A 13716-nucleotide genomic window follows, 5' to 3' on the forward strand; every position below is an offset into this window, starting at 1 on the left:
AAAGGAGATGGTGAGTGATGGAGCTGGGGGTTTGCGGCTCAGCACGGCAAAGCAAGAGGAGGAAAACCCACACCTCGGCAGAGGCATCTCGGAGGAGCAGCTCTTACAGAAGCTGACAGCACCATTTGGGTTGAGCGCGGGCTGTTAACCCGGCAGAGCGGCTTTAAAACAACAGCAGCACACTTGGCTTGGCTGAACTCGGTTTTACCTCGGGGCCGGCTAGTTAGGCTGAAGCTTTTTTAGGGTCTGCTGGGTTTGCTGGGATACGGCCCCGCGAGCGCTTGTTCTTCCTACCCAGGCTATTAAATTCCTGGGAGGGTAAAGTAAAAGCGATGTCTCTCGGGGGTCTATCAAACCCGCGATCAAATAAAGCAAGATTTGATTTCCAGACATCTCCATGCAAGAACGAGCTGCGGCTTTTCCCAGCGGATGAAAAGCAGAGGGAGAAGGGAGAGAAAATCCAGCTCGCTCACAGGAATTTCAGCAACTAATTGATTTTATTTAATATTTTTTTGCACTTATCTACTCAGAGGTGGATTTTTTCAGGGTGGTTATTTAAGAAACAAGCCGTAACCCACCAGTTTTCCTTAGAGTGGTGTCACTGGTTGTGCCAAAGTCTCGGCACAGGGGCTGTCCCCCATCCCCATCCCAGGGAAACCTTTTGCCCTGATGCTTTTTTTTTGCAAATATACACCCCAAAAGAGGATGCTGGATTATTTTTTTGCATGCGGCTGGCTTGCGCTGCTGGAAATGAGGGGTGTTCGCGTGATTTTGGGAAGCGGTAAGGTTAAGCTGGGCCTGAGGGCTGTAAAGAAAGGTGTGGGGGAGACAGGGTGACTACGTGGGACCAGAAAAAAAAATCAAAAGCAATGGCAAAAAAGCTGATTTTGCAAAGAAAAAAGGTGTGTATTGGGGAAGTGCTGCTTCTAAGGTGGAATAGCAACAGAAAGAGGCCTCCAACCTCGAGGAAAAGCTTCCTCCAGCTCCCTAATCTCGTCTTCTGCTGTGGCTGCCTGCACGCCCCAGGCCATCCCGCTCCCCACCTGCGCTCTTCAGAAATAATACTCGCATCTTCCCCTTTGTCCAGGAACTAATTAAATCTGGGGAGTTAGAGGAAAACAAGGTCATCTGCGAAGCAGGGCCACGGAGGGCTGTGCGTCCCCGGCTGGCGTGTGATTCTGGGGGGGCACTGAATGGCTCCAGGGCTGGGTCCTGCTGCTGGGGGGGTGCAGGGAGAGGGGAAATGCTGAAAGGGGGATGGGGGGGTTTGGCAAATGGAAACTGCTGCCCCAGGGCACCCCACATCCCTGCCTGCATCTGCCCCCCCGCCTGCACCCCACATCCCTGCCTGCATCCAGCATCCTTCCTATGGTCCCCCCCTGGACCGTGCCTCCTTGCCTGGATCGCACATCCCCTCCTGCACCCCCTCCCTCACTGTGCACCCCCCCTATGCACCCCCTCCCCAAATCACCCTTTCCCCCCCTGCGCCCTCCAAAACACCTCGCATCCCTTCCCGCACCCCCTCCCTCAACATCGCCCCTCCTCCTGCACCCCGCGCCCCCCATCCAGCGCCCCGTTACCCCCCCACACACACCGCCCTACCCCCCAGAGACCGCGCACCCCCTCCTGCAAACCCCCGTCCTGGACTGGGCATCCCCTTCTCCACCTCCGTCCACCGCGCCCCCCTTCCTCCGGCCCCCCCCAATACACCGCGCATCCCTTCTATAGACCGCCTTACCCCCCCCAAACCGCCTTACCCGCCCCACCGCCTTACCCCCCCTGCATCCCCTTACCCCCCCTGCATCCCCTTACCCCCCCTGCATCCCCTTCTCCACCCCCGCATCCCCCCATATACCGCGCACGCCCTCCTGCACCCCCATACAGCGCTCCCGCCCCCTCCAGCACCTCCCGGGGGCCGGACCGGGGCGGGCTCAGTTACGGGGGGGCCGAGGGGTGGGGGGGGAGGCGGGCGGCCGCCAGCTCGCTCCGCTCCCGCTGCAATAAATCGGCTTAAGGGCGGCAGCGCGGCGGGATCAGCGGCGGGTGCGGGCTGGGCTGGGGGGGACACGGAACCGGGGTGACCCCCCCCTCCCCCCCCGTGATGCCCGCCTGCCCCCCGGGCAGGGGGCTGGGGCGCCGGTGAGCCCCATGGGGCTGCCCCCCCCGCCGGCACCATGCGGACGATGAGCCCCCTGCCCCTCTCTTTGCTGCTCTGGGACCTCCTCGACCTGGCGCTGGGTGAGTGTCACCCCCCCACACGCCCGCCCTGGGGACAAGGGGGACCCCCCCCCATAGTCGCTGGAATAATGGGGTGCTCACCTGCACCCCGGTAAGCGTGGCTCTGGGCTCTGCACCTTCCCCCCCCACCCCCAATGCTCGTGGGATGATGGGGGGGGCTCCGGAGGGTGCAGGGTGGGGGGCAGGCACCCCGTTTGGAGCCGGTAATAGGGCACTTGCTAACGGAGCACCCGTTGACAGGGTGCTGGCATGGGACCTGTTAATGGGGGGGCAATTAATAGGGCAGCAATAACAGGGTGCTGCTTTGGGCTGGGTAATGGGGTACCGGTGCTGGGGGACAGGGCGAGAATGTGGGGGGGTGCTCGTCCCTCACCCCTGAGCCAGAATCACTGCGGGGGGACCCGTGTCCCCCTTCCCTGCCGCTCCGTACCGGGGGTCCGGTTGTGAGTCCCAGCCCTGGCTCTACTCGCTCCGTACGGGGGTCCTGCGGGGGTCTGTGCCCTGGGCACCCCCAGGAGCTACAGCTTTTTGGGGGGGGGTACAGCACCCAGGGGCACCCCAGCCCACCCTGCCCTTTGGGCATGTGGGGGGTGCCCTAAACCCTACAGATGGGAGGGAGGGGGCACCCAGCAGGGAGAAGCAGCCCCCCAAATCCCCGCCGTCCCGGGGGTTTGCAGCTGCCTGAGCTCCTAAATGAGCATCTTGGCTCCCTGCTTCGCTCCGCAGAGGTTTTAATAAGAGCCCCCCCATCCCATCCCCAAAAGCGGGGCTCCCGGGAGGTGAAAATCAACGGGGCAGGAAACTTTCCCCTCCTCACAGCCCGGAGGCTGAGGGGTAGCCATGCAATTAAATTTCTTGTGCATTTGAAGGCAATTTCCCTCCTCTTTCCCCCTTTTCCCCCCATGTCCCCCTGCACGCATCCCCCCAAATCACCCGCTGTGGGGTCTCGGGTGGCCGCTCTCTAGCGAGCACAGCAAGACCCGGCTGCTCTCCGGAGGCTTTGCGCTGGGCAATGGAGGGATGAGCAGAGCTTGCTTGATTATTTTTTTTTTTTTTTTTATTTGTAATGTACTTTTTTCTCTCCGGAAAGCCGCCGTCAGCTGCTGCAGGGCGCAGGGAGGGGGAGCAGCGGCCGTGCTCTGCGGGGTTGAGCGGGGAGAGGTTGACACAAAAGAGCCGATTCTTCCCCGGCATCGCGAGCAGCTCCAAAATCATCCCTCGGGGACCGTGGATCACCGAGGTTAGCCGGAGCCCGGCTTGGATTTGGCTGAACCAGGGCTGGGAAGGCATTGTGCATCTCCCGCATCCCTCTGTCATCCCCCCCGATGGGTTTTACGTCCTGCCGGGCTGCGGCTGCTGCTCTTGTCCCCCCTCCCCGCTTTGCTCCGTGCATCCCGAGCATCCCACCGGCATCGTGCTGCCGCACACGCGGTCGATAATAAAACCTGCGCGGTTTGGGGTGGAGGGAACTTGTGCCAAATCCAGTCCTGCCTCCCACCTGGATCTCCTTTCCGCCTCCACCATGGTTTTAAGGTCACGGATAGATAATTTTCAAGGAACAATGCATCCCCTTGGTTTTTCCCCAGCAGCAAGCTGTCCGTCACCGGTGCATGGATCATTTTTCCTCCCTTTCTCCTTTTTTTTATCACTGTGAATTGGGCGATTGCTCTGCTGCTGCTGATCCGTGAGAGCAGGGGAGCAGGTATGGGTAAATCTGTGTGTGCAATGTGTGTTTTTTGGGGGGGAAAAAAAAAGAGGTAAAAGTTGTTTTGTGGTGGGTCTAGAGGAAGCTGGTGGCCCCGGGGGGGTGGTTGTGGGTTATAAGTGATGTGGAAGGAGGATCCCGGCGTTCGGCACAGTCTCGCGGCCAGGTTCAACGGCCAGCGCTTGGGTTTGGCCATCCACGAGCTGGGTTTTGGCTCCTAGAACAGCTCTGGGACTTTGCTGCTTTCCCATATCCTGAGGATCAGCTGCGTTAAGTGTTTCCTAGCCCTCAGCAGAGAAATGCTGTCCCAAAAAAAGCCAGTTTGCGCTCTGCTTTTTCAGCAAGCAGCTCAAAATCACTGCAAAAAAGCCTGGGTTTGGGGTGGGTGCGCCCATCCTGACGCCTCCCTTTGCTCCAGGCAGCAGGAGGCCAAGCACTGCTCCCAAAATTCAGTGGGCAGATGGCTTTTCCGTGGCTGACGGCATCCTTGGCTGGAGCTGCCGGCGTTGTGGCGGCAAGGGGGGACGTGCATGCCGAGGTCCATCCCCTCCCCATCCCGGCACTTCGCTTGCAAGGGATCGAGCAGGATCTGGCCGCGTCACCTGGGAAGATGCAGGGGGGCACGTGCCCAACACGCAAACTCCCACTGCTCTTCCCTACAAGCGCATTTGCTCCCGGCATCTGCCGTACCCTCCTAAGCCATTTTTGGGGGGAATTTCTCCTATTTTTATTATCACCTTATATATTGCACGGCGCCGGCTCGGCGGGCAGCCGCCCCCATCGCTGCAGCATCCAGGAGGAGCAACAAGGTCCCACTGCCGGCGCGGAGGAGAGCGTGGGGGGATCCATCAGCTTCCCATCCTGCAAAGCATCCGGCGCCTTCGTTGGGAGCCTTTTGGGGTTTTCCATCCATCGCCTCATAACGAAAACCCCTTTTATTTACCCAAACGAATCCGCTTGCTTCCTCGCCGCGCGGTAGGTCGGTTGGATCCTTCCCGATGTGTTATACGTCCCTCTGGGGAGCATCACCCCTTGTAATACAGGGGTTTGGTTTTTTTTCCTTAGAACAAGCTCAATCTCTCCCTTTGGCCAGAAAAAGCTGCCTAGGGTAGGGCTAAGTGGGTTAAGGAGCTGTCAAGATGGAAAAAAATGAGGGCACGCGGAGGAGGCGAGCGGCTGGACCACGGATAATGATGGAGCCGTAGCCCCAGGGTCGTGTGTGTCCCCCCCTCCCGCCCCGGTTTTGGAAAGCCGGGAAGCCTCATCTGCAAGCCGGGCGATGGCTTCTTGGCATCGCCGAAATCAGGGCTGGCTGATTAGCCGCCGCTCAGCTTTGTCGCCTGAAATATCGTTCCCGTAAAATGTTTCGTCGGGGTTTGTTTTACAGCCGTGTAAAATCAGAGCTGTGTTTTGCAAACATGAAAGGGAGGGCTAAATATGTCGAGTTTTGATCTCGGTGAGATATTTATACAGTCCTTATCAGAGCGGTTTGGTTTAGCTTCTGTATTGTCCCCTCCCCCCCCCCGCCCCCGGCACCTCCTGTGATGGGAAAAAAAGGGGAAAATTCCAGCGGAGCTCCTTCTTTGAAGCTGCTTTATGGGTTTTCTGGGCTTTGCCCCAAAAGGGCAGGTTTGTTGGGGCTGGGGTTTGCAGGGACCTGCCCTTAGGGCTATGCCCGTGCCGCTTCTCCAAGCCAAAAAAAAAAAAAACAAAACCCCAACCCAGCTTGGAAAATTCCTTTTACAGTTATCATTTTTATCAGCAAGCTGAATTTCTCCCCCTCCCCCTCCTTTCCCAGGGACCCCCCCAGGCTTTTCCTCGCAGGGTTTTTCCCAGCTTGCATGCAACCGCCGGGGCGGCTCCTCCTTGTGAGCCTGGAAAACCTTATTTTACTCCTTTTGGCAGGAAAATAACAGCGTACGGCTTTTTACCGGGGTGATGGGAGCCACCTGCTCGCGCCTCTGCTGAGCTCATTTAAAGAAAAGAGGTGTTGGGTGGGAGTTTGTGTGCTGGGGGGGGGGGAAGGGGAAAGGAGGAGCATCCTCTGCGCCGCGTGGGAGCGAAACCTGCTCTAATTCACCTGCAAACGTACGGCTCTGACCTGGAAAGCCGTCCCACGCTCCCTCCATCCTTTTCTACTCACGCTTTTCCTCGGCAAATCTCACATTCAGCTCAGGGTCACCTCTTTTGAAATCTTTTCCTACTATTTCTATGAATTCTGTATTTCCACGAAGCCCGTGCTTTGCTCTCCGGGTAAATCCAGGCCACGCGGGCGGCCGAAGCCCCTTCCGAAAATCCTCCTAACTGTGCTAATTGCCCTTCCCCAATTAGCCCAATTTTTTCTTTTCTCACCAGCTGTGATTTGCAGCGGTTTAGAGCTGCCAGTTTGAACCCAGAGCTCTTAAAAAAGCTTTAACACGGGCAAGGATCTTCCCCTGGCCTTGGACCTTTCCAAGCTGATAAGCATCTTTGGGATGCGGAGATACTCCGGGCTTCATTTCTCCGTGGAAACCCTCATGCATTAAACCGTGGCTGGTCCTTAAACATTCCCGAAGCTCTTCCATGTGTTAGAGCTCAGTTTTGGGGTATTTATCCCCCAAATTCCCTTGCTGCAACAAGTAATCCCTTGGTATTATTAGCACCCAAAAAAAAAAAAAAAAGCCAAGGGATGCTGTAGGGTTTGGGTTGGGGATGTTGCTCCCCTCTGCCCTGAAATAAGGACTTGGGTTACAGGTTGTGGGGTTGCTTCTAAGAGCCTTGAGCCAAGCAGCCCCTGCTATATGTACTGTGCAAAATGCTATATGCAATTTGCTGCATGCTAGATGCTATATGCAGTGTGCCACATGTGCAATTTGCTAAATGCAAGGTGCTATATTGCACGTGCTAAATGCAAGGTGCTACGTGCTATGCGCAGTGTGCTAAATGCACGGTGCTATATTGTGCACGCTAAATGCACGGTGCCATATTGCACATGCTGAATGCAAGGTGCTACACGCTATATGCAATGTGCTAAATGCACGGCGCTATATTGCGCGTGCTAAATGCACGGCGCTATGCTGTACGTGCTAAACGCAAGGCGCTACATGCTATATGCTACGTGTTAAATGCAAGGTGCTACATGCAACGTGCTAAATGCAATCTGCTACGTACTATATGCTAAATGCTATATACATCTCAGCCCTCGTATATGCCCGGTGGCCTCTCTGGTGCCTCCAAGCACTTGCAGGCGAGGTTTGCCCTGGCGCTGCGTCCAGGCTTGAGCAACATGGAAATGCAGCTCAGCTCCTGCGTCGCCGGGTTTTTATGGAGCATCCAGAGATGACGTTAACCACGTTCCCTTCCCGTGGAGACATTTCAGGGCCCCACCTGCTCTTTTTTTTTTTTTTGGGGGGGGGGGGTTGTCATTGCAGAAATAGTCTTTTCTGTCAAAAAAATCTTTGACTGGGAATGCTTGACCGGCTCTCGCCTTGCTGCTTTCGCCAAGTGCTTTAAGATCTGCCGATGAAAAGCTCTCCACGGTGCGGGGATAAGAGCAGGTTTTAGTTAATCCAGATGCGCTAATGGCTGGGGAATGAGGCTGAAGTGGGGCCAAGGATCCTGCTGAGGCTCCTGCAGCATTTGTCGAGGGAAAAGCCTTCCAGGGAGGTGGGGATGGAGCCGAAACCTCGCCCTGGTGTGGATGGAGATGGCCAGGACCTGCCTGGGACTGTGTACGGGGAGGACGAAGCATCACCCCCTTGGGACCCGCCAGTGATGGGATTTCCTCAGTGCTTTGCGTTTTTTTTCCCCTACTTCCTAAGAGAAAAACCTTGATTTCAGTGACACCGAGTCAGTCTCTTTGCTCCGACATCGGCAAAGAGGAAAATCAAGGGCAGGACCCCCCAATATCCCTATTTTTTGGAGGCAGGAGGTGCAGCTCTCGCCTTGCAAACTTCCCGGCTGGTAAATCCCGAGCGGGGAGGATGCAGCTGATGTGGCTGGTTTTGTTCCCTTGCCAAGCTGCTCTCTTTGCCCTTTTGTTTGCTTTCTGCCGAGGCTCTTGGAGTACTGATGCGCTTGTTTTTAACTAATGACTGGCGCTCACATTATCTCTCCCCAGCATTATCTCCTTCCCACTTTTCCTGTCTCCTTCCTAAAATAAACCGTCAATCACGGGCTTGTTTTCAAAGCTTTTGGGGCTGGATTCGCAGTGAATGCCAAGGGCAGGAGGGTTCATAGCGAAGTGCAGGGACGATAACCCACCGCTGTGCTTCCCTCTATGGAGTTACTGTATAAAATTAGGTTTTTAGGGTCTGCAAAACCATTTCGGCTGGGGAAGGTGCATGCCCTGCTTGTTTTCAATCTCAGCTGGCTGAGAAATGGGGTTCACTGTGTCAGAGCCCTCCCGATGTGCTCGTCTAATGGGGTGACCTCGAGCCCTTTTGGGGTGACGCTCCTTGCTGCATCCCCACGATCTTGCAGGGCTATCACCTGCCGTTCCTATCCCTTTGCAGCAGAAGCCAGCGCTGGAGCCAGTCCTTTGAAAGGCAATTAATGCTTGTATTAGCTAAAAGCTAAAAGCAAAACTATCATTAATTGGGTCCTGACAGCCCCGGCAAGGGAGGTTTGAAGCAGGGAAGGAGGGTTTTCCAGCGCTGGGCTGAATCCACGGAAAAGACCTGCTTGCCAGAGACCTCCAAGGAGGTTTGGGGAACATCAGGAAAAACCACGTTTCCCAGCGGAGGGACATTGCCACCCAAAGGAGAGGGGCTGCCGAGGTGGAAATGTGGCATCACCGAGCCCTTCCCAGCCTCCAGACCCCACATTTCGTCTCTTCTGGTGCCTGGAGCGCATCTCCATCTGCAAAATCCTTCTCGGCTTGAAGAGCCAGTGTCTCGGAGGCATTGCAGAACCAAGCAGGGGAGGCAGGGATTTAGTTCATCTCCTGCCCAAACCTCTGTATAATTTCCCATTTATATAATGCCTTCAACAATATACTTCGGAGAGGAGGGCGAAGGGGATTAGCAGCGGTTATTCCAGCCCCGCTCCGCCTCCCTGTACTTGTAGATAAATCCTGATGCTGCATCCTATCTGGCTAGGACAGGGAAAAGGGGAGCTGGAGAACCCTCTGTTGGGACGTACCTGCATTGCACGTGAATTTATACCCATTTATTTCTTTGCAAAGGTGTCCGCAGAGATGGGGATGCACTGGAGGGATGCAGAGATGCTCCGTGGTGGGGGTTTGGTCCTCCCCAAGGGAGCAAAGTGATGAGTGGGATGCAGGGTGGCAGGGGGGACATGGTGGGTGGCACTTGGGTTGGTTTCTAGGTGGACTGCCATCTGTGGAAATGCTTTTTTTGGGGATGGGTTTCATGGCTAACCCTGGATTTGCTGGTAGCAATGTCGCTTTGGATGGCGCTTGTGCTGTGGAGGACACCTGGCTGGTCCCCAAGGTGTGTTTTGCCCTTGGTGCTGATAATGCTTGAAAAGAGGAAGATGATGAAAGGGGCAATTTTGGCTGGCAGTTGTCATCAGCATGGGCATGGAGCGATGGTTTTGGGAGCTGCTGGCTCCTCGCAGCGGGGCTGAGATGGGCCATAACACCAGGAGGTGGGAGAAAAAAGCTCCAGCTCAGCAGGTGTCACCAAAAGCACCAGAATCACCCCAATATTGAGGTGATGGGGACATGGGTCAGCTGAGCTCCCTGTACCCTGGTGACCCCTCTTGTAGAGATCAGCACCTTCTTCATGACAAGTCGGCCGTTGGCTGCGTCTTCTCTTTTGAAAAAAAAAAAAAAAAAATCCTTGGTTTGGTTGGAAGTGATCTGAAAAGAGATTTTAATGGCCAAGTGATTTAGGTTTCCATCCCAGCTTTGCACCTCCAGAGAGCAGGGTTCAAAGCTTGGCTCTAAGTCACGCTTAGGAAGATTTCCAGCCTGAATTCAGGTAGTCCCTTGATGTACCGTGATCTGAGATATTTTTTCTGCTCCATCAAGAATCTTTCTCACATTGTAATCCTAGAAAAGCCTCGGTCACTACTGATTTAGCTTCTGCACAAGCTAGTAGAAGAAGGGGACCACAGGCACAGGCTTTGCCATCCTACCTCGGTGCCCCGCTTGCAGCACTGAGAGCATCCCAGGAGCCAGTGGTTGAATTTGGCCGGTTTTCTTGCTTTTCTCCTAAAGATATACCTGCCAAGTTGCATTGCAGAAGAATGTGGTGGTTCAGAGCATGGTGGGACGACTTGGGCATCTTCACCGAGCCTGGCACCCCAAAATATATACAGCAAGCTGCTGGGGAGTGGGGTTTTCTCCATGGAGAATGAATAACGGGCTAGATCTGCCAATGCAGAAGCACCATATAATGGGTAGATATTGCTCCAGAAAGGATATAAAACACGTATCACCACCAGGAACAAGGCTGGGTGATAACACTGCTGGTTCAGCTTCCAGACAGACCGTCATTCATGGAGAAAAACCTCCAGCTCTTCATCTCCACTCGAGCCGTCTTCCCCTTGCAACTTGATAATGGGATATTTTCCATAAGCGTTGGCTGAGGTGGCTCTTTTTCAGCTATATTTGTGTCTTGTTGCGTTATTATGACTTTTTTTTTTCTTTTTGCTTCTCTAATGAAGTTCTTTGCAAGCAGTTGATGTATGCAAACTGGCTGGAGATAGTTGGGTTTCCTCCTGACGGAGACCAAATTTACGCCGCTGTAATTATAGCAGCGGCGTGGGAGCGGGAGCGATGCTCGAGGAAGCGCAGGCGAGCCGGGTTTCCAAATTAAACCCTTCTGCTCCTAGAAAAGTGTCTTTAATTTTCTTTTTTTGGAGCAGGAAAATATATCTGGGCGACTTCATGGTGGGAAATGATTTGGAGGGGGCAGGATTTGGGTACTTGAATGTTAGGGATGCTCGTGCCTCTGGGTTCGTTTGCATGGACCACCCTCCTCCGTCTCCTGATCTGCTAAAAGCTCCCCGCCGCGAGAAAACAACCCGACTCTTTAAAATTGAAAGGGCTTATTTAAACAATGTTATCTCTCTGGTGAAGGGAGAGAGCATATTGAATGGTTATATTTAGTGCCGAGCGTAGGACAAAGCAGATGCAGAGAGATTTTTAACGCGAGAATGTTAATCACTTACGCCACACTGCCTCGGAGATGGGTGTATGTATATATTTTTATATATATGCAACACACACGTGCTCAGACACCCGTGTACTCGCTGAGGATGAGGATGGGAGTTGAACGTCCCTCCTTGATTTTTGAACCTTTTTCCACCCGGAAAGCCCGTCTCGATGGGGCAAAACGATGCGGCTCGGGGTGCTCGGAACTCCCCGAAATGCGCAGCAGGAGGGATGCGTTTTGGCTCTATGGGGATGTGCGCAGCCCCCCCGTCTTTCTGCCCCCCAAAAATGGGATGGGGATGGGAAGGAGAGCACTTAGAGGCTTGCAAATGGGCTGTTTAACAACCCCAGCAGTGCTCTCTCCTCCCGGCGAGCTGCAAGGAAAGCCTACCGCATTACCCAGCCTCTATTACCCACCCTCGCGGGAGCACTGAATTAAAGGAAATATTTTATGATCCTACGCTTCGTTATGTTTTATTAAAAGCAGAGCGTCGGCCTCCCCTGCCACATTCATCAGATCAGAGGCTCTGTTGAGGTTTTTTTTTGTTTGGTTTTTTTTTCCCCTCCCTCCCAAGCTCTTGCTGCCGTCGCTGTTGTTCCCAAAGCATCCGACTGCTTGGGTTGGCTGCAGGGCCGGTCCAGGGTCTCCTGGCAGAGGAGAAAAATATGTAATGGGGTGAAAAATGTGGCCGTTTGGTTTATCTAAGGATGCTCCGTATCCAAACTGGCTTGGGGATGTGGAGTCGTGCTGCGGAAGTAGCTGGTGGATGCGGGAATAGGGATGGGCACGGGAAAGCGGAGTCATGGGGAGGTGTCGTCCCATGGTGGGATTTAAGTCATGGATGGGGATGGGCTCATCCCCAGGAAAAGATGCTCAGAAAAGCCTCCCCCCATTTTTCAGCTTTGCTCCATCTCAGGGTGATGAAGCCCGGGCTGGGAGGACCTCTGGGATGTCGCTGTTTTGGGGGAAAATAACCCCAAAAATGCCAACATCCCCTTTGCAGAGCTAAAGTAGCGAGCAGGGCTGGGAGTTTGCTATATCAGCCTTCGAGATCAGCGGCTAAAAGCCAGACAAATATTGATAGCCAAGCGTATCTGGAAGCAGTTGGGAGACAAAAAAGTATTAATTAGCAGTTATTTCTCAACGGTGCGGAGATGGATAGGGATTAAGGTAACAGCCATGTGCATCCTCTCTGTAAGAGTGGAGAAGTAACGGTAAATCAGCGTTATGAATCGGTGCTGTTAAGAGGGAGATATGTTTTAATCTTATTAGTGGTGTGGCATTACCGAGAGAGCAAAGGGATTGCTAATCACAGAGCGTAAATCGGGGAGAAGAGGGTAGCTTCGGATTAGCAATCCTGCTTTGTACAGCAAGAGGGGCAGCCGAGACGGAGGGGAAAAGGCAGCGGATGGAGGTTGAGTCTGGGGGAGGGTGCCAAGGGAAAGGGCCGTGAGCCCTTCCAGGGGATGAGGGAGAGGGTGGGATACGGCTGCCCCCCGCCTCGGCCTAATCGGAGCCCGGCAGTGAGCGAAGGGGCGTCTCTGGGCCAGTGCCGAAGCCCGGAGCTGGAAATCCCTGTAGGTTGTGTCTGCTGTGATGTAGGATGTGCAGGTATCTGTCCCATCAACCCACCCGTCAGTCTGTCCCTCCACCCATCCCTTCATTCCTCCATCCCTCCATCCACCATCCCTGTGTTGCTCTCTCTATTCTTCCCTCCATCCCTTCCATCATCCCTCCATCCCTCTATTCATCATCTATCCCTTCCTTCATCCCTCCATCCCTCCTTCTATCCCTCTGTCCATCCCTTCCTTCATCCCTCCACCCCTCCATCCCTCTATTCTTCCCTCCATCCCTCCGTTCTTCCCTCCATCCCTTCCATCATCCCTCCATCCCTCCCTCTATCCCTCTGTCCATCCCTTCATCCCTCCACCCCTCCATCCCTCTATTTCTCCATCCCTCTCTCCATCCCCCCTCCATCCCCTACCCCCATATACAACCAGTAGAAGCCACCGGCTGCCTCCGGAGCACTCCCCGTGTGAGCACAGAGGGGTTTGCAGTGGTGGAGGAAAGGAGCAGAGCGGCTTTGCCTGCTCTTGAGCACCCAACTCAGCTGATGACGGTGCCGATCTGGCTGCCCCAGGCTCCCCCGAGGTCATTTTTGGGGTAAAAAGCTGCACATCACTCTCTAAATTGCAAAAATAAGTGGATTTTGTAGCACTTGGCACTTCTGCTTGGCACCGGGCTTTATTTTTTCCCTTCCTCTGCCTGAGGTTGTGCCTTCAGAGAAGTAATTCAGAAGGAAAATGGAGAAGAAAAAAAAAAGAGTTAATAATAATAATCCCTTTCCAGTTACACGGCGCAGGAATCGATGGTGCGGGCAGAGACCGCTCACGGCAGACACCTGGGGAGGGAGGGGGAGAATCGATGGCTGCCTCATTTGTCACCAATCAGAAATACGGGATAATTGGATTTCCTGCAAATAGAGAAATAAATAAGCAAATTCATCATCTGGGTCACGGTCACCTACTTCTCCTGGGCCATCTTGGCATGGCAAAATCCCGCTGGCGCCTCGCCGGGATTCTTAACTTGGTAGGAAACCTGACGGCAGCGGCTAAACTTAAATCCTCGTACCTGCTTTTTGGTGAAATTAGTTATTTCTCCCTCTTTTGC

At 54.4% G+C, this 13716-nt stretch overlaps 1 protein-coding gene across 1 annotated transcript in view; it reads left to right on the forward strand.

Annotated features, from left to right (window-relative positions):
* The first annotated feature begins 1963 nt into the window (after nucleotides 1-1963).
* Nucleotides 1964-13716, forward strand: part of IGSF21 (immunoglobin superfamily member 21) — a 39654-nt gene continuing 27901 nt past the window's right edge. The window contains exon 1 of the mRNA XM_054849783.1: nucleotides 1964-2238. Coding sequence (XP_054705758.1) covers nucleotides 2175-2238 — 64 coding nt within the window. The 5' untranslated portion in view covers nucleotides 1964-2174. The remainder of the gene's footprint in view (nucleotides 2239-13716) is intronic.

Source organism: Grus americana, chromosome 21 (assembly GCF_028858705.1).
Source record: "Grus americana isolate bGruAme1 chromosome 21, bGruAme1.mat, whole genome shotgun sequence".
Classification (NCBI taxonomy): domain Eukaryota; kingdom Metazoa; phylum Chordata; class Aves; order Gruiformes; family Gruidae; genus Grus; species Grus americana.